This window comes from Sinohyriopsis cumingii, chromosome 6, assembly GCF_028554795.1.
Source record: "Sinohyriopsis cumingii isolate HCF-2022 chromosome 6, ASM2855479v2, whole genome shotgun sequence".
Taxonomy (NCBI): domain Eukaryota; kingdom Metazoa; phylum Mollusca; class Bivalvia; order Unionida; family Unionidae; genus Sinohyriopsis; species Sinohyriopsis cumingii.
The window spans coordinates 164,189,535-164,215,478 of NC_142966.1; the positions used below are offsets into that span (position 1 = coordinate 164,189,535).

The 25,944-nt window shown below is 35.9% G+C and overlaps 1 protein-coding gene across 4 annotated transcripts in view; it reads right to left on the reverse strand.

Annotated features, from left to right (window-relative positions):
* Positions 1-319: 319 nt before the first annotated feature.
* The window catches only part of LOC149798453 (uncharacterized), a 51,319-nt gene continuing 25,694 nt past the window's right edge, over positions 320-25,944 (reverse strand). For all 4 annotated transcript variants that reach the window (XM_089963645.1, XM_089963644.1, XM_089963647.1 and 1 more), the window contains exons 11-16: positions 8,942-9,082; positions 5,784-5,898; positions 5,052-5,137; positions 4,423-4,580; positions 3,511-3,574; positions 320-1,534 (exon numbers count right to left, since the gene is read on the reverse strand). In XM_089963645.1, the coding sequence (XP_089819771.1) occupies positions 1,368-1,534; positions 3,511-3,574; positions 4,423-4,580; positions 5,052-5,137; positions 5,784-5,898; positions 8,942-9,082 (731 nt within the window). In that variant the 3' untranslated portion in view covers positions 320-1,367. The remainder of the gene's footprint in view (positions 1,535-3,510; positions 3,575-4,422; positions 4,581-5,051; positions 5,138-5,783; positions 5,899-8,941; positions 9,083-25,944) is intronic.

The following is a 25,944-nucleotide window of genomic DNA, read 5'->3' on the forward strand; positions in this document are numbered from 1 at the left end:
AGTGGGAAGCAAGAGTAAATTATTTGTGGCAGATGTGACAAATATAACTGTTAGTTCATGCACTCCATGAAAAACTCTTAAATGACTGTGCTGTACGTTGAATGAACATACTATTTAGAACAACATTTTTGAAGAGTTGCATCATCATCAAACCTAAGGTTTTTGGTAGAATCAAGCCATCTTCAATTCTTCTACTGTGGTAACCTTGTAAAGGTGCAAAACAGTAAATCCCAAGTATAACCTGTATTGAGGATATCCGTTGAAGTGTAAGTCTCCTGTTTTTTTATAAATGTGATAAAGAAACGCCATTGGGTTATCATGCTGTTTTGTTATTTATTGATCTTAAGAAATTCACAGTTCCTTTGTACCACATCCGACACTGCATTAATTGGATGAATACATGGTCATAATTCAGTATCATACCCTATATTTGTCGTCGCATATAAAATAATTTATAAGTTATTCGTAGAGCTCATGTAATATGCGTGTCGGTATGGAACCACATACATATAGACTACGTAATTCACGTTGTAACCGTAGTTTCTATTATTCATGATGAATTTAATCATTGTAGCGTAAAGATCAAAATTTTCAATACAGTCTCTTACGTTTTCGTTACATATTCATCTGTACCATCAAAATTATCTTAATGTGTCAATGTTATGATATATCATTACCACATAAGCTTTTATGGATTACAAAACGTTTGGATAACTTTATTATCCAAATACACAAACATAGATTTATGTCAGTAACACACAAGAATCAAACCAACATAAAACATCATTACCATTTTTGTCCAAATTAAAATACGAGGACTTGACATAAAACGTTTGAAATTTCCGACAATCAAAATACTTTATCAAATTTCCACACTTCTATGCTTTTGCTTACACGATTAAAGGAGAGTACCGTTTCTATGCATATACACATATAAAAACATTAATATTTTTAAAGTAATGTATAACTTATATGCAGGCCCGAATCCCGCTCTGAATACATGTCGCTATTCTCTTAAGCAAAGCACCAAACGTATACTGCTACAGCTGACCAGCCTGAAAACCTACAGGTGGAAGTAGTTATGTATTCCTTATTTGCATTAAGTCTTGTATAATCCGAGTAAGTAGTAGGTTCAGTAAGAAAAGGAAGGCCTTTCATAAGAAATTAAAGAATCGCAGATAACAAAATCTTGCAATGCATTATTGCGTTGGTGTTGTTATTCTTGCAGTATTGGTAGTAATAATGCATGTCTTCTGTCCTCGAAGGAAACGTTTGCAGACATATGCTGTGATATCAGACACGTTAATATAGATTCAAATCATTGTGTGATTTTATTTAGGTACGATTTTGGAGAGATCAAAAGACCTTCATTTCTCATTTACTCGAGATATTTTGAATTTGTGACGAAGATGTTTCTCCTTTCTTTGGAGTAAATCCCCTTTCTTTTCTTCTGTTATTTTCAACTCCATATCAAGCGAAGTTTTCTGTCCATCATAATCATTTGTATTATAAGAAGTGTTCCTTCCATAGTTATCTGCATAACAGAAATAAAATAAATTGTAATTGCTAATGATTTTAATTCAATTTAATTTATAGTTAAATATTTTTGTGGATTAAGTGGTTTCTATAAAACACGAATTCACATATATAACATAACATGCTTTATTTACAAAGAGAGCAGAACGCTCTGTTAAATGTACGAATTTAGGTATATCGACGAAAATGTCATTTTGCAGTGCTTCAAAAATTTATAGCCACGAAAGACATGGATTTAAATCATATCAAATCTCTTAATATGAAAAAATAGGGAATCAACCATATTATACGTTCAATTGCTGGATTTGTTTTCTTAAATTATCTAATATCTGGCCTTTTAGTATCACAAAGATGTGCAAGAATGGTAATATTTGATCCACAGATTTTATCTAATGTAATTCATAATGACCAACATGTTTTAAGTTAAATTGCGTTGATCACGTGCAGTGAAGGTCGAAGGACAAGGAATATTAACTATGTAAAACAACCATTAGCTTTCCAAAATGATTACTGGTTCTGCTATGTTTAATTTCTTGTTTCGCTACAAAATAATAGGCAATGTTGAGCAGGTGCAAGCGAGTAATTATTAAGGTCACAATGACCTACTCATTCAAGGCCTGGTGATCAGATGCACATATTTCTGACTCTGTGGCATGCATGTATCAAACAAAAGTATGTTGCACTTGATTAACTTACAACATGCTTCATTCACAGCCATGTAAGAAATGCATACGATCAGTTTTATTCTGAATAGGTCATAGTAAATATAAATTCCTTTATGAAAATGCCCAAAACTCCGCCTTCACAAATATAAAAAGGAATTCAGTACTGCACATATATGCCATATAGGCGAGAGATTAAATTATTGTTCATGTTTTCTTGTAGTGGGAACATGTTATCTTTACGCTAAATCAGATATTTTTATGACATACATTTCGTGATATCGACATCAAAACTGCATTGATCAATCTGCTGAAATACGATCGAACATTTCATTGTTGCATGCGTTCTTGCCGAAACTATCAACTAATAAACACTATTTCTATCTTTTTAAACCTTCGTTTTTATTTAGTTTATGCTGCAAACATTTACTGAATCTTGCTGTAAGAAAACAGATTCGTTTCCTCCCGACTGTGTATGAAAACAAACCAATCAACCAATTATAAAATATAATATCCCTTATCAATATTTATTTCTTTAATATACATATATGTGGAATGTCGATACGTCTAGAAACGTGTATATCACATTTGTCACCTCTCGGTTTGCGTATGTGTCGTCACTAGCAGAGAGACAGGAAATTAATTCAAGTTGTTTAGGGTCACCTGGATAGAGCAAATATGGCACGGTGTCATGATAATTCAGCTTCGACATGAATATGATTATATAGCCCAATGTCGATTCATACACCTGCATGTAACTAAATTAGGATTAATACAGTGGACACAAGTTTGAACGTCAGATACTCCATTTTAAGAATCACACTTAATGTAATGCACCTTTGAGCTAGTCATGTGTAGAAAGGAAGAAGTGTGATGTGATTTGGATTTTTAACGTAGCTTTAACAATTTTTCAGTCATACCGCTACGATGTCTGCATTGTGGAAGTGTATAGTGATGTCTAGCACTGGGGCATAATGCCGCAGACATGTAGCATGATGTCCCACCCAGTCACATTATCTTGACATCCGGCCGACCAGTCCTAATACTAATCTCTTAATGCTGAGCGCCAAGCGAGGCAGCTGTTAGTACCGTTTTTGTAAGTCTTTGGTATGGCTCGACCGGGGATCGAACCCACGACCTCCCGCATCCGAGGCGGACGCTCTAACCACTAGGCCACCGGAGCGGTCGAAAGGAGAAGAAAGTACGTGTTATGGACTAAAACTGTAAACTTATACAAAATATTTGGAAATTCACTTAATCTATTCATGGCGTGTGCAATTTAAAAATCATACATTTCTAAATTGTATCTTACCCACGTGACTGTATTGTATCGTAGAGTAAGAAGATTCCTCTGCTATCGTCCTATCTCCCAGTTTCTGGAGAAAAATCACAATAAGAGCTCTTAATCGTGTCTCAATATATAAATTATTGTTCGTCATTTCGATGTGCAAGCCCCAAATTTCAACACCCAAACCCATGTCTGCATCTAAACTTAAGCCAGCAATGTAGCGATAGCATGTGATGGTATTTGATTAAAATTGGATTCAACTTCGAACAATCAACTTTTTATATCAGTATTTACATGATAAGACAGTAGTAAATCTGAGGCAAGCCCTAATTTCATCAAGTCAGAGATAAACGCTCAAATGTATTTATTTTTCTATAGTAAAGGAATGGTTAATGAATTATATCTTATACTGAAATAAACCATATGTTTAAACAACTTGTCCATTTTCAGCTTTTATTCTGAAAATATCAATACTTTTGCTGTTTAAATCCAAAAGCATAGATAATAAACTTAGCATTTTGTATAATTAATTTGATAAAATAAATACTATTTACCTTCGACTTGGTGGTCCTTGCCACGATTATATTAAAAATTAGCAGATGTTATATAACTCTCACATCACTGCTATTATCAGACTTCGACAGTCGGATAAACTGAAGTCACTTTTGGTTGAAAGGAAACTTTCAAGAGCTAATCAAAGTTGCAAATCCAACTAACTCGATAATACGCACGCAATTCTTTAAACCTATTAATCTCTATGGAAAAGGATGATGACAATACAGAAAATATGTTGATGATATAACATGTTCTCCTACAAACACATTTCTAACTGTCATGCTTATGATAACGGGGGAGAATACCAGAAGCAAATAATGCTGTAAGAATAGCAACATGTAAATAAAATATTATATACAATGTAAATTTTGAATGCAATACCTCATAATATGTATTTAAACTATTATCAGATTCTGTATTCAAACTATTCCTGTTTGTTTTCTCCATCGATTTGCTGATTTCAGCCCTCAATTCCTCGATGTTATAATATGTCTTTAATTTATCTAACTTGGTCTCAGCAGTTTGTTGGACAGGTGTGTCTGAAAGACATGATAGAAGTAGATTCGTAAAGGAGAATAACAACCTGCATGTATTCGTTAAAAACCAATTTATTACATGCATTTCACGTGTGCTCATATTCCTAATTAAATTGGTTTAAAGTAATATAAAGGTAGGAAAACCTTTCAGCTATTAGTATAGTAGATTACGTCAATTTTTACGACACCCACAAGGAATCCCAGCCATTACCTACTATCATGTATAGATCAAAATAAAGAAGTTTAACAAATTAAGGAAAAATAGCGCTATATAACGGTTTTATAGACCTTGTTGGATTATTGTTCATTAGTGCCTAAAATTAAACATAGTTATGCTGAATTGTAATTGTCACAAACTTGAATAATTTGATAAAGCATACCATATTATACCGAGCCAATAAATCACTCTTTAAATTATAGAATTAAAACGGTACAAAGATGAAATTGACTACGACATTAAACGAAAGTTATTACCTGCGCTACCAGTTGCTGAATTAATGCAATCATAAATACTTTCCTGCTGGCTCGTGTCTGTCTCTTTCTTAGTTGTATTTCTTTTTCTACCATAAAGAAAATGGATACAGGGATATTTAAATAATAGTACAATTCAGGCAAACTTTCATCATTATTCATTATTTATTTCATTCAAATTAAATTTGAAAGACTAAACTCCAATACAAATCAGCTAAACGATGTTCTTTCATACTTACTATGCAGCACATTTTATTTTTTTGCTTCGTTTCGATATGGATTAAATGTGCCTAAACTGACATAGCTCTCGTCCAAACTCGCCCAAAAGCCAGGTTCAGAGAACAGATACAGATGTCATAGATGTTATCGAAATATTGGAAGCATGGGCAATATGGAAAAAAAAAAACAATGTTTAAGCATAAAATTATTTACAACGGCAGTTTGATCTGTGATTAAGCAAAATAATACGTTCTGCAATTTGATAAATTTTAGTTTTGCAGTGCATAATTCGGAGGCCAACTGCGCTATGCTGGATAGGATTGGAAAAATGTAAGCGTAAAAATTTACTGCCATCACATGATAATCGAATTCTTGCATCCTTCAAACCTAATTAAGCGATTCGCATGTTGTTTAAAAGTAATTTCCTACAAAACTACAGAGTAATTTTCTTCCTTTTACTTTATATTGCACAGACATTCCAAAAACTCTATATATCAGACAAGTGGTACTCCTAACCTTCTATATTTCACCACAACAATAAGGATCACGACAATACAGATCACCCCAACCACAGCACCTGCAGCTCCGGCAATGACACCACGATTTACAGGTTTCTGTATCCCGGATATATCTACAACAGAACAAAATAACCGACAAAATGGAGTTTTCGAGATGCTTGAACATTATGTCATTTTGGCATAAGCACCAATGAGACGTAATGTAAAATAAAACGTAAACATAGAGGCTTAATTTAGCGCTCTACAGTCGTGTCAGAGACATAATATACTTAACACATTTACATATCAAGCGTTACGTCATCCAAGGATTGTACTTAGTCATGGTGAAAGATAAGGGTCGAAAACAATAGTTTGAATGTCAAGATATACAGGATATTTGCTTCAAACGAGTGTATAACGGATATTTTTCATCTAGTGAATACGTGAATAATCGGTCATAATTCGGTTAATGTCAAGTGGATAACCAGTCAAGGAATTTAATAACTTTTAAAGCACTTGTTAGAACGAATATAGCAAAAATAAATTTGGTGTAATTGCCGAGTGGATATGAAATGATTTGTAATGTATACATTTGTAATACGTATATACAACACTGATTTGGAGAGTGTACACTGGCAATTACTATTAGACAAAAAATGATCAGCTATACATATCTATTTGTCGTTGCTAACATATATTTGACAATGTACAAAACATTAATAACGGATATATCTCATTATGTGGACCCAAACCATATTTTGTAAGTGATGAAACGAGTACCACAAAATGAAACATATCCTGCATTAACGTAGGAAAAGAAACTAAGCTTTTACCTTTTATTATGTGCTCCAAAAACGAAGTTTAGATCATTAAACTCACTCTTCGGCACAACACACACACACACACACATTTCGTAAATTCACCTCATTTTCACAGCCTGATCATAGCAATATACGTGACGCAAGAAAGTGGTCGGATGAGATTGACGTATTCAGTCACAGTAAATTACAAGTTTGACATTTTGTAAACTATTTGTCCATGTTTGCAAACAATGATAGGGTGGTTCAGCAATGCATAACAATGGATTTGTGTCGTTGTCGTCGGGGAAGTAAAGGGAAACAGCTTCAAATTTCAATATCAAAGATTAATCTCCATGTCTGAAATGTAAGGCAGTTCTTATTTAATTGTCCTAGCTCACAATGTGCTCTTTTTGCTTTTGCAGGCTCAACCTTTGTAGGCACACACAACCAAGCGTTGCATGGAACGATGGGAAATCTTATGCGCGTGAAAATATAATATATTTTTCACATGTGAAAATATAAGATGGAAAAATATGAAAATTAATTCCCCAAGAAGTCTCTATATTTCTTTTTTAAACTCTATAAAAATAATTTAATTGGTCGGTTTTGTTTTGTGACGTTTAATATAATTTTACAACATGCGTTAGGCGATTCACGGCGGACAGTATATTTGGTGGGGAAAGAATCAGAGAAGTTCCAGGAAAGTACGACCGACCCACGGGAAGCTAATAAAAAGCTTTCTCACATGCCCACATTGGTCCGGCTGAGATTCGAACTCACACGAACAGAATTTAGATTAGTGACTGATCTGTAAATATTAGTCGGCCATCTCCTGTTCCAGAGGCAATTTTCAAAATGTACAAGATTCAAATATTAATAAATGTGATATTTGTAGATGTGGAAGACATCGAGATTGAATCACACAGAAGAAATACTCAGTTAATTCAGGGTTTATAATGATTTTGCTAATCAAATGAGTTCGAATTTTAGCTCAAGAATATACAATTCTTACTTCGGAATTGTACGGATGATAGACAGTGTTGTAGAAGAATATATAGTTAACAAACTGCATTTATAAAACAGATAAAATATGCATGGTATTGATTTATGAAATTTCTGGAAGTCGTATTATCCTTCTTATTTTAACATCGGACCATCCGGTGTAGATTTTAAAGTCAAAGTCAATTATGTTGATCTTATAGTTGATGTTGTTTGAAATCTATACATATTTTATTTTCACTACAAGTAATATACCTCGTTCTCCACACCAAAAGTTAATTAAGATTGATATAGTAATATCATTATAAAGAAAAATACCAGTATCTTCAATTATACACCGTTATGCTTTATTCCTGGCAAGTATATCTCAATCTATTTCTCATGCTAACCAGTTATCGCAACGAAGATGAGCAAACTTCATTAGCACAATCCATCAGAATCCATAATTTTCAAAAGGTTCCATTTTATTAAGCGCGAATTCCAATATGTTTTAAATTGTGGAGCTTAAATGAGGCGTTTTCTATTCCTTTATTACATTATACATGTATTCATACCTGCCGTATAATATACCTATAATTTATTAATATGGAAATAATCGACTGGTTTCAATATTTAACGATCAGTGTTGATCTTAATGGGTATTTGTTCATGAAGTGTGTTTAACATTCCGAGAATTGCAGAATTAGTAAATAATATGTAAGTATTATTTAACATGTATTGTCACTGATATTTTGCTTTAAATAGGCCATGAAGTGACATTATATCGTGAATTGAAACTTACAAAATGCATTAAATAAAATATTAGTGTTCCCTGTTTCACAAAAAATCCCCATTAATTGCCTTAGAGTGCATAATAGTATTTTAGTATCTTCGCAAAAGTTTTGGCCCAAATTATTTTTATAAAACAACATACAGTCTGAATACCTGTATGTGAAGCGTGTTTCATATGTAAACATTACCGTTTCACCGAAAATGTACAATGCGGTTCCATACTTATCGTAATTTCATGTAATTACCCTGAGCTTACAGCATTGCATATCGTGTTATGAATATCTCAATTCTTAGAGTGCAGATGCAACGTGCCACATGTATTGAGCTTAAAACCCATTTGACGCTTGTTTCCCTAGTTTCCACCTGTTATGATCAATATATCATTAATCACCCATTGACAGGTGTTTACCCACAAGTGCAAGTGTGTGTGTGTCTGTGTGTGTGTGTGTGTGTGTGTAGTGGGAGGCAGGCCCAGTGGGGGCGGGACAATCATATCAAACAATTTTTTTGGAGGTACCTCATAACTATTTTCTGAGCTGGGGAGCACAATTTCTTTCGACAGCACTCAGGGAAGGGAGATTCAATATCATTGAATTTTACTGCATACCTAAATTACATCTGGATCCATGCCAGCCGGACTGACAACCAGAAGCCTCAGAACAGTCACCCGTAATTCGATCACAGGTTCCATTTATACATCTTCCACACTCATGTACACAATTTGGGCCGTAATGTGTTGAATTGCACACTGAAAAGCATCATTCATTTAAAGGAATAGTGAGTGATACAGATTCTCGTGACACACATTTAGATTCACTTATTGGTTTGATTGCATAATGGAAAACGAATATTTGAAACTGTTAGAGATAACCACAAAGCGACCCTTCATAGTCGAGATTCAAAGGTCTTACAGACTGGATGCATATTTTGTTGAATAAACAAAATGATGAAAAGGTTGTGAAATATTTGAAAAAATATGCATATATGTGAGGAATCTACAACATTACTTATTGGTCATAACTGTTGTGAGATTATTACTTACGTCTTTAATGCAATCTAAGATAGTTTAATAGTTTTTAAATTAGCTGCACATTTGTTTATAATATGCTATGCTGACACAACTTTAGCAGTATTTAAAATCATTTCGTTATGACTGCAAGTTTAGAAGGAGATATGAGAGCATATATAATGCTGGTTCGTAGTCCCGTCAAGTATTCATGTAGACAGATTAATAGTAGCAGCAGAGAGGGTGAACAGACCATAGAATTCCGACAAAATAAATAAAACAAACAAATAAATCATCTCGTAGAAAGGTCCAGATTTTACAAATGAACTTTCCTTGAGATGTTTATTTTTGCAATGACCGATTGTGCTAATAAAACCTCAGTTCGAAATAGTATCTGAAAAAATAAAGTACTCTACGTGTTTATTTATTTCTTGTTTATTTTTTTGACGACCAACGTTGGTAGGTACCCTCTCTGCTGCTCCTCTTCTGCTGATATTAATTAAATTATTATGTTATAATAAAAATGGTACATCCAGAATCTCATACTGCAAGAACAGCTCGAGAACGATTAGAAACAATTAAAAAATTTCTTCCTGTCAGAGACTCATTTAGAAAAAATCTGCAAGCGCAGCAAGAATCAAAAGTTGAGTACGAAGAAGACACTAAAAAACTATTTAAACCCGTCACTGCAGCTACTAAGAAAGCTACAGCGGCTGTTGAAAAAACTATATGGGGAGATATTGCGGAGGAAGATGAGAAGAGGAAAAAGGGTATTTTTCCGGTATTAGAACAAACTGCAGTGCAGGCTGAAAAAACAGCAAGAAGAACCAAACAAACAAAAAAGATTTTACGAGACCTTCCAACTGACATAGCCGCAGCTCAGCCTCCACCTGTTGATGAGGAAATACTTGAAGGTATTGAAGAACTTCGTGCTGAAGTCGCCGATGTGAGAAAAAAACTTGCATCTGAACCCAAAACAGCAGAAGAAAGCTTAAGATTAATTGCAAGATTTAAAGAAGGAGTTGTTGAGGAAATTAGAAACACTGAAAGAGAGAGATTACCTGAAGCAATATTAAATAGTATATCTAATAAATCTAGTATTTTAAAACCCGGTCATGAAAAAACAAATGATGATAATTTCATTAAATGGATATATCGCGTATATTACAACAGAAAACAAGCTAGAGGTCAAGAATTTAAAAGACTTAAAGAAGAAGTAGAAAGACTTAGATGGAGACGGGAACAACTAGGACAAGGAGAGTCCTCCCAGTATCAGCTTCCTCCACCTCTGCAACAAATAGAACAACAACAATCTTCTTCGCCGCAGCAAAGGTTGATGTCGGAAATTAAAAAGGCTAAAGAGTCACTTAAATCACCCTTCTTGAAGAAAATTCCTGCACCGAAAATGACATTTACACCGGCAGATTCACCACATGGATTTCGAGAAGGTTCACCCCCGGACACCACTGAAGTACTTACTCCGGTAACGCAACCACCACCCCAAGATGATCCTAAAACAGGATCTGGTTTATGTCCTGATAATATCATCAATGACGTATCACGGTTAGAAGTTCTCATAGGAGGAAAACGAGCTGGAAATAATTCACCAGAAATAACCAATGAAGCAGCTGATATTTGTCGGCGACTATTTCAAGGTGGTATCATGGATATTGGCGTTTACCGAGAACTTATTGATGAGCTCGTTGATGACTAGTTGTTAGATAAATGGTAAATAAAATAAGATGATTGTGCATGATAATCATCGTAAACCCACACAGGTTAGAGCGGTAAACTCACGATTACCAATCTATGAAGCAATTTACGGAAATGGACTTGGTGATGTCATTCGAGGATTATTCACGAGGATAGCTCCAAAAGTAGCACCCGTCGCAAAACAATTATCGATGAAGGCTATTGATATTGTTCGTGATAAAGCTCCTGGTGCAATTGTCAATGTTGCTGGTAAGGCGTTCTCGGCGATCAAAGAAAGACTAGCACGATTATTGCGACGAAAACAACAACCACCGTTGAAACTGGCAAGTACTGAGGTGATGCCTGCAGATGTTAGTAAAATAATAAATCAGGCTGCAAATCAAAAACTAGCGGCGATATCTGAAGAAGCAGAAAAAAATATAACATCAAATTTAATAGCAGGAAGTGGTCTTCGTCGACGATGATCATCATTTGGAAAAATGGTAACTATAATAAAAATGTTCAGGCGCGAATCAGACCCAGCATTTGATATGGATGCACCTGTCCTTAAGTACGAGTCAGTACGTGATTATCAATTTTATTCTTATGACGCAAGACTACCAAATCAGCGGGGGAGAATCGAATTACAGGTTCATGATACAAGTAGATATTTCTTGCCCGCTGAGGCGTTTATTGAAGTAGAAGGTAGACTTGTAACGAATGTTGTAGCTGATACGGCATATGCTGCTAATTTACGTGTTGGTTTTGTCAACAACGGGATTATGGCACTGTTTGATAGCGCCACATACATGATTGATGGAAAAAATATTGAATCAATTCAGAAGGATGTCGACGTTGCTACAACAATAATTGGTCTGGCGAGATATTCTGACGACTTTACAAGATCAGCTGGTCCAACAATGATGTTTGCTAAGGATATCACCGACAACGCTGATCATATCAGGTATGCTAAAATACTGGCAACACGAGATACTTCAGTTGATCCACAACCAGTTGACTTTGAACACGCAACCAGACCAGCTGCTGATTTTGATATTGTAAAAGGTGATAGCGCGACTTTCAACTTAGGATTTGCAACAAGCCAAACAGCGCTGTCAGGAGATAATAGAAATTTTTCGTGTGCAATTCCATTATCTCACATCTTTGGATTCTGCAGAAATGTTAGAAAAGTCATCATTGGAGCTAAACACACAATTGTGCTCGTAAGAAAAGGTGATGATAATGATGCAATCTGGCGAGGTGCTGGTATTGCCGATGGTAAAGTAAATATATCAAAACTTTCATTGTGGATGCCAGTAATGACTCCATCTATTACTGAGGAACAAAAATTACTATCTTTTATGGATCAAGGCGGTAAATCATTGCTATCATGGTTAACAGTAACCACAGATGCTGCTCAAAGCAATATTAATGGTTTATTTACATGGCATATAGCATCACAACAGGGTGTTTCTGCACCACGACATATTTTTATTGCATTACAAAATATTAACCGGATAAATAATCAACAACGTTCACATATGATATTTGACAACCTTGGAGTTAATGAAGTTTCTTTACGGATAAATGGACATCAAGAACCAGCCGAGGATATACAACTAAATTTTGTTCAAAATCATGTAGCGCGCGCATATCATCGTTTAATGTCATTCATGGGACGTGATCAAAATATAGATACCGGGTTGCAAATATCACAACTAGATTTTACAGGTCTATATCCGATTTATTATTTTTCATTAGAACATCTTGATTTATCCAAACAATCTGTTGTTGATATACACTTTCGAGCCCATGTTACTAACCCTCCTCCTGATATACCCGGTCCACCAGTTGTTCCCGGCTTCTACAGAGCGATCGCGGTCATACTTAGCGACAAGGCCATGTTACTTGAAGGTGGCAGTGGTCGAATGAGGGTCGTTGATGCACCGGTGGAAAATCTTTAATCGTGTTATTTAGAAAAATATATTTTATATAAAAATGTCGTATGGTCATGTTAATGTTACTCTGACCCCGGGTCAGGTAAAAAAGCTTCAATCAAAAACCGCCAACAAATGCGGAACTAAAATATCACTAAAACGAGATCAGATTGGTGGTGGTCCAAACAAATTATCGCTGACAAATAATCAGATTAAACATTTCAATAAAGCCCTAGAATCAAAAACTGGAGTTCAATTCCATCTCTCCTCGAGCGCCATCAAAGACATGGTTAAAACAGGTGGTATATTTCCACTTCTTGCGGCCATTCCGGCATTAATAGCTGCAGCTGCTCCAGCCGTAGCAAAAGCGGCCGCGTTAGGTGCTGTTGGAACAGCCGCTGAAATGGCACTAAAGAAAGCAACAGGGCGGGGGTACAAAAAAAAGGGGCGCGGTCTAAGATTACCGGGATCTCGTTGGGGGAGAGGCCTAAGGCTTCCAGGGTCATTTCGTTAAATGTTCCATCATCAAATTTTGATTTACTTGATGCTGCTAAAAAATTAAAAATATCCGCCTTTAGAGGTGTTTTTATGCGAGATCAATTACCGAAACAACCAAACAAACTAGAAACAGGTATTATTAATCTCGACGAACGTTCCGGACCTGGTACTCATTGGGTATCATACGCGATTGATCCGCGTGGAATTGTTTATTTTGACTCGTACGGGTTAGCTCCACCTGTTGAATTTATCAAGTATGTCGCACCACTCCACGCAACAACTAGCGGTTATAAAGTTTGGTATTCAACGCTACCCACACAAACAATAACAGATCCGCCAATATGCGGCCGTGAAGTAATTAATGTACTCGACGCAATATCAAAATCATCCAAGCCGCCACATAAAGTCGTGCACGATTATACAAGCAACCGATATGTTGCGCGTAAAGCATTTTAAACAACGGATCTTATTATAATGGTTGATATTTACGGAAGATCTTCTACTGGTAAGAAAATAAAATCCGACGTTGATCTGTCAAAGTATGCGACTAAAGATGACCTCGCTGATATTATGAACCTTGCTGGAGTTGACCCAGATGAAGTTGTTATTTTTCAAGATCGATATGGTAAACTAAAAACCAGCAATATCAGATGGAATGATATAGTCCGGCGAGTACTCGGTGCAGTTACGGATAATATTCCCGTGTTTACTGATAGCGGCAAAATCAGAGATTCAAGTATGTCACTTAAAACCATCAGAGATGAAATTGTAAAAAGTGTTGCTAATCGCGTGAGAAACACCGGTGACACAATGATGGGTGAACTCAGCATGAACGGAAACAAAATAGTAGTTTTAAAAGATCCAACATCTGACGAAGACGCAGCAACAAAAAAATACGTTGATGTCAACTATGGCACCGTAGACGGTAAATTATCCACGCTACGGGCCGAGTATGACGTTCACACGGGCGCGTTTACAAGACTTCGAAGAAATTTTCAAAAAACCGATGATGCCATAAATAAGTTCTTTGGAAATCCTTCCGTCATTGACATGAAACTTTCTGATATCAAAAGTAACCTAGACACGATCAAACGAACACAACTAGACATCGTAGCGGGAATTCCTGAGATTATCAATAAAACCAATCTGATTAAAATTCCAGCTGAAATAACTCCTGGGCATATCACAAACATCGTATGCACGGTATCATCGGGATTTGCAACATGGTCAAAACAAAATAATACCATCAAATATACCGCAACAGTCACTGGCGTGTACAGGCTGTCTGTGTTTAGTGCTGCAAAATTTTACATATTTACAACGTTTCCATGGCGTCATTCCACCGACAGGTTTCCCGGGGTTGTATCTGTTGTATTAAATAGCGGAACCGAAGAAGTATTTATGCTGGAAGCAACTGATAAGGAATTAACCGCAACATCTTACTGGTGGTGTTTGGAATTTGTAGCTGAAACACCTCAATTGTTTACTGCATAAAAATATATATGGACGGTGCACAATACAGATACAATCAAGCGCGTGAATGGCAGGCTGCGCTAAAAGATCAAGTCGATCAATATACAGTAAAAGTAAAAAAATATCGACGACGATTGGTTATCGTTGATGTGATTGTTTATTCAGTATCCGCTGTTGTTGCTGGAACCGGTGTAATATTATCAGCGTTGACAACGATGGCACCAGTAGCTGTAACTGTTTGTATTTCGGCAGCAACAACTATTGCAGGTGTGCTTGGTATCATCACAAAAAAAATATGTACTTGTACGAACGAAAAGTTATCCGATTACAAAATAAAATTACATACAGCGACGGTAGCATACTCGAAATTATCCTCGTTGTTATCAGCGAGTCTCAGTGATGGAATTATATCTGATTTCGAATTTTCAATGATGACCAAAATATACGATGAAGGTATTAAAGATACAAGTATTAATAATGACAGAATTACTCCAGCAGATCGTGACCAACACAACTCCGCCAAAGATAACGATGATCTCGGTAAGTTCAACTAATCCTGAATTTAGTGTTAATTTTCCTACTGCAATTCCAGTAAAAGAAATAGCACTAGCTCAATTACGGGTATATTACAGCTGGCCCAATATCAGATCAAAATCGTTTCATGGTACACCAGCAAATAATTCGCTTGTATTTGCTAACAAGAACAAATCCGATGGAACACCTGACTGGGTTGTTGTTGGAATACCAACTGGCAGTTACCAGATTGAAGAGATCAGTGAGGAATTTGCGCGTAGAATAAAATCAATAACGGGAAAGGAATCAAAAATATCAATAAACGTTCATGAGCCGACGTTGTCCTCGACGGTTGAAATAAACTCGCCTGATTATGCCGTTGATATTTATCAATCTTCAATCAGATCAGTGCTAGGATGGCCTGAAATTCCCCCGGTGTATGAAGGACCACCAGAACCAACTCGGGATGATTTTATCACAGATGAAGCAAAATTTATGACAGTTCCTGAATATAGAGGTAAATTTCCATGGAGTGAGGACGACATTTACGTTTCTACAAGTACTCCTGATGGTGAAAAAATTCGTATAATAATATATGATTTACGTGATGGTCGAGGTGCTAGAGTATATCCACTCGTAGATGAAGAATTTATTAAATCATATTCTGATCCTGTTATTTTTGAATTTAAACAATCAATCAACAAACTACGAAATTTCTTTACTGATAGCTACAGCGATGACGTAAAACAAAAAATCATTGAGACGATAAAACATCTAAATCAGGTCATATCAGATATTAGACACGTTAATAAAACTATCATTGTGAACATGGTTAGACACGGTGATGAAATTATTGATAATTATAAAGCTAAACCATGGTTTCTCAATCATTACAAAATAACTGAACAACAATTACCAACATTTGTAATACCGGGGATTGATGCTAGAGAACTAGTAAAATTATTAAACGATCTTATCAACGAAAACTTCCCTAAAATACTCGATGCGTGGAAAAAACTAACACCTCCAACTGTTCTTAGACATGATAATGATCCACATGGCGGCGGAAGACACGTATCCCCGCGGATCGTTAATATAACATCGACGGTCGCGGTCAATCTGGTTTGTGACGTAATCGATGGCAGCTATCAAATAGATCTCGGAAGATCAAATCAAGCTCAACAAGGATACATCCTGTACACGTTCACACCACAAGTTCCCCCTGGAAATTTAATCGTGCAAGAACCAACTAATCCCGTGTATTTGCGGTGTCACAATAATATGTTAACTCGAATCAATTTTAAACTCACAGACCACCTTAATCGCTTGATTGACATACGTGAAGAAGAGCTTGTAATAAATCTGTATGTAAAGTCCTAAGACTTTTGTCGTAAGGACTTTTGTCGTAAAGACTTTATCGTAGATCTTCATGTGGAGGAGGTTTTTACACACGAGGATTTCTTAACAGTTAGAAGAACATTTGTAACAGAGATCAGAATCAAATTCGATCAACTTAAAAAAAATAATATTTATTAATTTTACTGAAATTGTACAAATTACTTGATTTTGACTACCAACTACCCCGTCAAAATCAAGAAAGTTCTAACCTTGTCAAACTGTTCCTAACAAATTTTATTTATTTATTTACTGAGATTTTTATTTTTTTTTAACGAAATTGCTCAATTTTCCTGATTTTGACTACCAACTACCCCATCAGAAATCAAGTAATTCGTGCATTTTTCTTTGATTTTGACTACCAACTACCCCGTCAGAATCAAGTAATTTGTGCATTTTTCTTGATTTTAGTAAAAAAAAAATAAATCCTCAGTAAAAATAAAATTTATAATAAATAAAATTTATAATAAATAAAATTTATTAGGAACAAATTTGACAAGGTTAGAACTTTCTTGATTTTGACTACCAATACACGTGGTCAGCGTTGACATGGACCCCAGTTACCAAAACTTTCATTTTCATTATCATCAGCAACGAAGTTACCTTGGATCGTTTCATCAGTAACGAAGTTACTCTGGATCGTTTCACCAGTAACGAAGTTACTCTGGATCGTTTCACGATCTAACATTATTTTTCTTAATTGTCTTATGCGGGTACTAATCGTTTTCTTCGCCTCATACTCGTGGGATAATAACGACTTAATTCTTTCTACGGCGGTAGAAAGAGGAACGAACTCCTTCACATGATCATCTTCTACGGTAGCTAGCGACTGAAACATTGCCGATTGAATCCGTTTCATGAGCCTGTATTCAGATGATAGTGTGTGTGTCCCCATGGTTTTACGTTCTTGTAAAATCTCAAAGTCAGAAACTATTTTTTCAGGATTAAGTTCATCAGATATATTAATTCCATCTTTTTTTAATTTTTTAATAGCGACAATTACATCATTGATATTTTCATGGTTCATTATATAATATATAAATCTTTAAAATAAAAAAAATATCCCAGAACCCCTATCGAGTGTATTAGCGAGTTCGTCGGGATGTTTCAGGGACAGCACAGCCAAGAACTTGTAGCTTGCCACCGCAATCTACCAAGTTCATTAGGCAAATATTCCCTCTACGAGAGCCCCTAACCCGCCAAACAACGGTCTAGAGGCCCAAGAGGGAGGACAGCACAACCCTCATAAACTCGTAGCTTGCCACCGCAATCTACCAAGTTTAGAGGATATACACATAACATATAACTAACTAAGGACAGCACAAGGACGGCACAGTCCTCATTAAACTCGTAGCTTGCCACCGCAATCTACCAAGTTTATCGGACATACATATATACAATGAAATGGTTATATACAATGAATGAAGAGCCCCTATCGAGTGTATTAGCGAGCTCAGATTATGAATGAAGTACAAACATATAACTTAACTAAGGACAGTACAAACATGTACGCTCAGCAAAATCACACCCACAATAATTAATCCAGTGGGTGATACGAAAATATGTATCAACCACAAGTCAATATTGTGGTTTGTGAATTTGCTGAGCGGAGGGGTTATTGCGGTTCCCCCCACTATTATAAAAATCGCAATTATGCGCACCACCGACAAATTGTCAGCCATGGGGATTCGATCCTGGACCGCGAGCGCCACAGTCCAATACCATACTGATCGAGCTATCAAACATTGTTACGAACATATGTTTCGGAAGTTAATATATAGCTAAGGAACCAATATTTACACTAAACAGCGGTTTCTGAATAATAACGGTTTCTGTATTTGTAGCGGTTTCTGTATTTATAACAGTTTCTGAATAATAACGGTTTCTGTATTTATAACAGTTTCTGTATTTATAACAGTTTCTGAATAATAACAGTTTCTGAATAATAGTTTCTGTATTTGTAGCAGACCGAAAATCAATAATAACAGTATCATTAATGCACCAGTCAAAGAACTTTCCAGAATTGTAAGTTCAGTGAACACACAACTGCAGGTCAATTACAATGAGTAACGGTTTCTGTTTACACACAGCTTCCTACGGATCATGTGTTGTATGATGGGAAAATATTTAAAAACCATAAATAATACTTCTACGAGTAATTAGTTACGATGTAATTAGTTACGATGTAATTAGTTAAACTGACTAATTACGATCATAAAAAACCAACCATCTACGAAGAAAACTATATATTACAAAGTAATCTCCCCTTAAATCAAAAATTCAGTAGTGTATGGAGGACCTACTGTGACATAAATTAAAAAAATTAATTCAATGTGGTGATGATAGTTAATAATGTGGTGATGATAGTTATTGATACTGAAATGTAATTTTCTGTTTATATTTTTTCGAGAAAGCTGTTTTATATATATTTTCTGCCACTCTTTGTACTGATTGCGGGTGAATATCAAAATATTTCGCAGCAGAAGATATTGAACGAAACATAATTTCTTCACCAGTTTCTATGTTTGTGGAAATTACCGCCCTCTTTCCGATTGTCTTACATCTTCCTGTATTTCCACGTGTATTATTCTCGCTGTAAGAGATAGCTTGTAAATTGGATAAATTATTGTTTTGAGTGTCCCCGTCAATATGATCAATAACAAGACCATCATTGATCAACCCCCTGTGACACTCGTAGATGAAACGATGACAATGATATCTTTTCTTTCCAACTGTGAACCTTAGATAGCCAGTATTAGTAACATTACCAACTGGTTTTTTTAACCTACAGCGTCTGATGACACCATTAATATTTGATTCATAGTTTGTTATGACAGGATGTGGGACAAATATATTTTGCTCCATTATAATAATATTATATGTTTAAATCATTGTTTGTCTGAAATCTTGATATATAATCCTCCACGGATTTTATAGCGTTTTCACCGCTATTATTTTTTTTGTCATAATATCTTTTAAGTTCTCTGAACCGTTTCCCGCCGCACTTCCCACATAATTTTGTCTTTCCACGTACTCCAATACCACACCGTAGACATGGTATTGGTCCTAGACTTCCTCGTCGTATGTTTTGTGAGTGCATCCAACAAAATTCCTTTCTACAGGATTTGTTGCATCGATTTACTGAGCCGATCATCAACCATCTACATTGGGACATTGTATATATATATATATAATTTTCTTTATTTAAATATTTGTTTTAATTATATGAACGAGTTTGAGAGATTATCCCAAACTAGGCCTGTTAAGTATAAATTCAACCTTGACAGATTATCTTCTGACTTGCCAGTACGAGATCTGGTTGATCCGAAAAATAAAAGTTTGATCTCGAAAATTCATGACGCTAAGAAAGAATTTTACACGGATGGTGCATCTCATACATGGTCAACGTTCAAGATTATACGCCTTGACGGAGTCAAGGACACTGACTTTGTCACGGACGCTACAATGAATGACAAGCGAGCGGCAACTATCATTAACTACATCGCTGAATACGAGGGCAATCAAAAATATTTCTTCAGAGTAAAATTTATTGTATTAACAGAAACAGGTAGTTGGATTATCCGTGACAAATATGATCCTGTCCTTGGTAATAATAAAACTATCATATTAAGTAAAAATTCCAGACCGGGTCTATTGACTGGTATTGATAAACCGTATTACGAGCGAGCGTATCCTGTAACAGCGGTTATTTATGGAATTTATGAGATAAATAAAAAACCTAACGTTGATAAACTAGCGCCGATGAAATTATCATCCTTGACCTTGTCAAGGCTAAATTGTGTGGCTGAACGAGTAATAGAACACTTTACAAACGCGATGCGTGGAAATGGATTAACTGATTTAAGGCGTGAAAAAATAAACTCGTGGGCTGATTCAGTTAAGGATAAAGGTGCTACAATAAAAGATGTTGCTGAGTTAGGAAAAATATTAAAATTTCCAATAACCGTAGCAACAATAACGGGAGAAGTACTGTACCAGTCGAAATATAAATCGAAGGGAGCTCCAATAAATATTATCGATCATAACGCGCACGCATGGACTAACGCGGTAACAATATTTCCACGTGATCGAACTGTTAGATTTTACCCCACAGATAATTCTGTGGCAGATAATTCTGGGGCAGATAATTCTGTGGCAGATATGTTTGATTTTATTAACGAAATAAGTAAAACCGATCCTGTATCGGTATGGTTATTCAAAAGTAATGAGGAGGGTGAATTTGATCAGTTTGTCAAACCGAACGGTGAAATATATCGCACAGAATCCCTCCATGACGAGATGAAAAATCTTGCGACGTTTTTACAGTGCAAGCACGCGGAAAATACTGACAAATTACTAACTAATTGTTTTACCGTTCCATCTGTTGCGGCTCATTTTGCCAGGGAACGAAATTCATGGAAACCAACACGATTTGATTTACTCGAGGACGTACGCGCAAGTTGCGTCGAATATGGACATGGCGGATTATGGAATACCAAATACAATTACAATGATGTTATTTCGGTTGATATGGTTGCATGTTATCCAGGAAGTTTTCTGGGATACGGAGATTGTTCTACGTACTTTGAAAGATTTGGTCACCCTACAAACGAGATGACGCGAGTGGCAATTAATGGACCATTACCTGATTTTGATCTGACTGGATTCGCCTGTATTGAGTCGTTCGAGTTTAACGAAAATCTTCACAAGATTTGTTATGTTTGGTTTGGCAGACATTTTTGTGAAAAACGTTGGGCACCTATAGTTCTGTTGCGATATATGCTAGATTGTGCGATACTGACATCGTTGGTGGTCAGTGAGGCAATTATATCATATCATGCACAGACCAAAGTTTGGTTGCCCATGTCAGATTCTGAAGTTATCAGCGAGTTTAAGGAAAAATATCCTGAAGTTTCCGAAGATGATATTCCTAAAATTCTCGAGATTAAACTCAAAACCGCAAAAGATCTCGGTAGAAAAATTATAGGTAAATTTACTCAAGGTGGTGCATATGATTATAAAAGACATCACGCACGATTAATTCTAGATGATGCCGAGTACGATTTTATAATCGCTGATACAACGGCGAAAAATACATTTGTAAATCGAGAGAGTGTTTATTTATCCGACGGAACAAAATTAGGTACGATCGTTAGTTACATAAATGACGTATCCCCGCAATATACTCATCTAAGATCTTCCATGTTGGCTTATGTTTCTATAAATTTATTATCGATGATTAATAGATTTCCTGAGACCGCAGTCAGAGTCGCAACAGATTCGTTTTATATTTCAAGTAAATATTTAGAACCTGTTATGAAATTTACAAGTAATGATGAACGATGGGGTTCGTGGAGAATAAAAAAGGAACTATTACACAATTATGTAGAATCAGCAGATGTTCCAGTGAGAGATGTTTATCGTAAGGGTAATAAAATATCAGAAATGTCGAAAGCACCATCGTTGAGTGATCCAATAACCAGATATAAGACAGTATATCTCAATGGACCTGGTGGATGCGGCAAAACAACTCGAACGATTAATGTTTTTAGAAATTCAGATATGATCGTGCTGACACCCACACATAGACTTGCACGTGAGATGAAACAGCGGCAAGTACAATCGTGCACGTATCATAGTTTCTTCCGATGGCGCGGGGATACATGGACTCCTCAACGGATGGGGGAAAAATATATACCTAAAATAATTATTTGGGATGAGATATGCACGGTCTCATTGGATACATTAAAAACGTTTCTTGATTGGTTGTTGACGAAAAATACCGCCATAATAATGTGTGGCGATCATGGTCAACCGCCGCCCTTTGTTGGACCATCTCCACATGATTGGTTAAAAAATTTCGTTGATTATTACGAAGAAATAGATGATGATCATAGAGCTCTTGATGCAAATTTGAAGGAGTTTAAAAAATTAATCAGATTACAATCAAACAAAATTCAGTGTGAAATAATACGTGGAGTGATCTCAGAGACATCAATGAGTGATTTTTTGAACTCATGGAGACCCAATGATTTGATCGTAGCAAGTAGAAAGATAATCAGAGACGCTTTACAACAACAGTTATTTCAGCTACATAAAGAGCAATATTCAGAACTACCCGTACCGTTGTGTTATAGACCATCAGATACACGAAAACAGAATATTAATGTTGATATTCCAGGACCCTTGACAGAGTCAAGGAAACAGAATCTCGTATTAAATGATATTGTCGCCGTTGATATCAGTGTGGTCGAAGATGCATTACGCGCTGACAAATCTCCATGGGTGTTAGGATACGCTATGACGATCCACTCGTCACAGGGATTAACTATTTCTGATACACGAGTCTGGATTGTAGACGATCGAATCGAGTGGTCAAATTTAGTTTATTTAGCGGTATCGAGGGTCAGAAATATATCTCAATTACGTAGAATTATAATTCCTGAAATCGTTGATAAATTTAACATCATCGATGATGATATAATAAGAAAAAAATTAATCGGATACAAACAATCTGATAAAAAAAATAAACGTGACTTTGATCTTGATGTTGAATTTATTATTGAGTTAAAACAGCAGCAGAACAATCATTGCACCAGTTGTAATTGTATAATGTTATGGCGGTATTCGAGTAATGATTCAAGACAATTTACCGTAGATAGAAAAGATAATAGTCGCGGTCATACACGAGACAATATCATGTTAACCTGTCTCGAATGTAATCGACGTAGAGGCGCTAGCGCCTTGGGTGCTGGCACTAGTGCTAGTTAAGTGATCGAAATCACCGAAGTGATCGCGGCGGTAGTTGTGTATCCGCGGGAATTATTTGTAGTTGTTCACGTGTAAATCCACGTTGAGGAGCAGCAGAATCTAATCTGTAGATTGCAGGTCTGGAAACGCCTACATTTCTTCCAGTGGATCTTGTCACGGTAGATATTTTGTGTGTGGTAACACTCCAAATAGGATCAGTTGCTCTCGCGCTACCACCTTCAAGTTCACCAGGCTCATATAAATATCTGACTGTGACATCACCTAATATTTTTTGTTTTCCAGCATCTTTTCGTTGTGTTGGTATATTTTTTTTTGTGACCGCGCTAATGGGTTTCATGTTGGTTGTTCGTGTGATTTCATTATTTAATGCAGCTATCACGATTGGTAATCTTGCAACCCATTCGCGAGATCTCTTATCCTGAATAAATTCCCTCGCGTATTGATATCCAAATAACCGTTCAGCAAGTGTTCGATTAAATCGCTCAACAATTGCTTGATCACGGTGAATTGCAGTATGACCTCGTCGTATTTTGGTATTATGTTGTTTCATCAGCGATGGACCAAGAAATTCCTTACCAGGATCAACCTGTAGTAGCTGCGGCCATCGTAGACCACCTTGTGGTCCAAGTCCTCGTTGATAAATTCGTTCAAACGCATCAGCTACTTCAGATGATGTTTTCGCCGATAGCGGCTCTGCTTCTTTATATCTACTTGCAACATCAACTACGGTTAACGCGTATTTGTACGTTTTTCCACGTACAGTATCATGCGGTAAAAACAGAATATCAGCTTGATGAACTTCATTAGGAACACTGACATCGAAATACGAGTACTGAATTTGTTTAGGACGTGGTAGATAAATTTGCCATATTGCTTGTTTGGATAACCACGCTTTAGCAGTAGAATGTTTAACCGATGCTGCATCAGCGAGTTTACCAATTGCTGCTTTGCCTCTCCAGTATCCTCTCGGTGAATAATAAATTGATTCCATTATTAATTACCAGCCCCAATCGCTAATTTACCTTTCATCGAGGATCTTACTAACCAATTAGCTAATGATTCTCTAATATTTTTATTTTTTTATAGAATTTAATGAATGAATTAATTTTACATCTGCAATATGCCTATCTTGTAGATTTTGACTTTTATAAGCTACATCATGAGCATGACAAGCTCGATCAATAGCATTTATTGGTTCCTCGCCTGGTTTTGGTTGATCTTGATTATCGAGCCTGATATCGAGTCGAGTACCAGGACCGCAATAATTATATCCTGGTAGATGTTTTTCTCCGCTGTATTTAGCCCATGGAGCACCTGGAAACTTTGACATCAAATTAGCAATATCACCACCGCGCTTATTAGGTAAAAATGAAAATTTCTTTCTACAGCATACAGAACATTTTCCACCGTACCCTATTTTTTTATTTTTTGTTGTAACCGTAGCTAAATCAATAGTTGGAGTTTTAACTTTACAGCGTAAACAATATAAATTCATGTTATAATATATATGGATATAATTGATTTCTCAGCAACTCGGCAACGAGAGCCAGTTAAGCATCATCCTGCGCTACCGAACTCCATCAGAATGATTATCATAGGACCATCTGGATCGGGTAAGACGCAATTATTACTTAATCTGATAATGAGATGGTTGAAATGGGATAAGTTGTATTTAGTAGCACCATCCGTTGATGATCAACGATGTTATGATGTACTTAAAGATTTCAATGAAAACGCGCGATTACTGGATGAGGATAATGATGTTATAGAGTTTATAACCGATATTGATGAAGCACCATCCGTAGATTCCATAGATGGATTTATTAATAATTTAGTTGTATACGACGATGTGATGCTAGATAAACAATCAAATCCAGCCAGAATATTTTCCCGAGGTAGACATAAAAATACAGACGTGATCTATGTTACTCAACGATATACACAAATTCCGAAGGTGATCAGAGACAACTGCAACATTTTAGTTGTGTTTAATGGCGTAGACACACACACGTTGCGAAATATTCATCAAACCTGGTGTGGTGGTGACATGGATATAATTAAATTCAAAAATTTCTTCTCACGAGCGCAAGCTACCCCGCATGGATTTATAACAATAAATTTACATGATCCAAGAACAAGATATCGTGTGGGTATTGATAAAATATTTGGGTAACAGGGGTGATGATAAAATTAAATTTAATTAAATAGATATCATTAATATAATGAACAACTGTGCGTGGCTGCGTCAAGGAACCACTAACAATTGTAATAAAAAATGCCGTGGAGAATATTGCAAGAAACATAATTATCTTATAAAGAAAAATC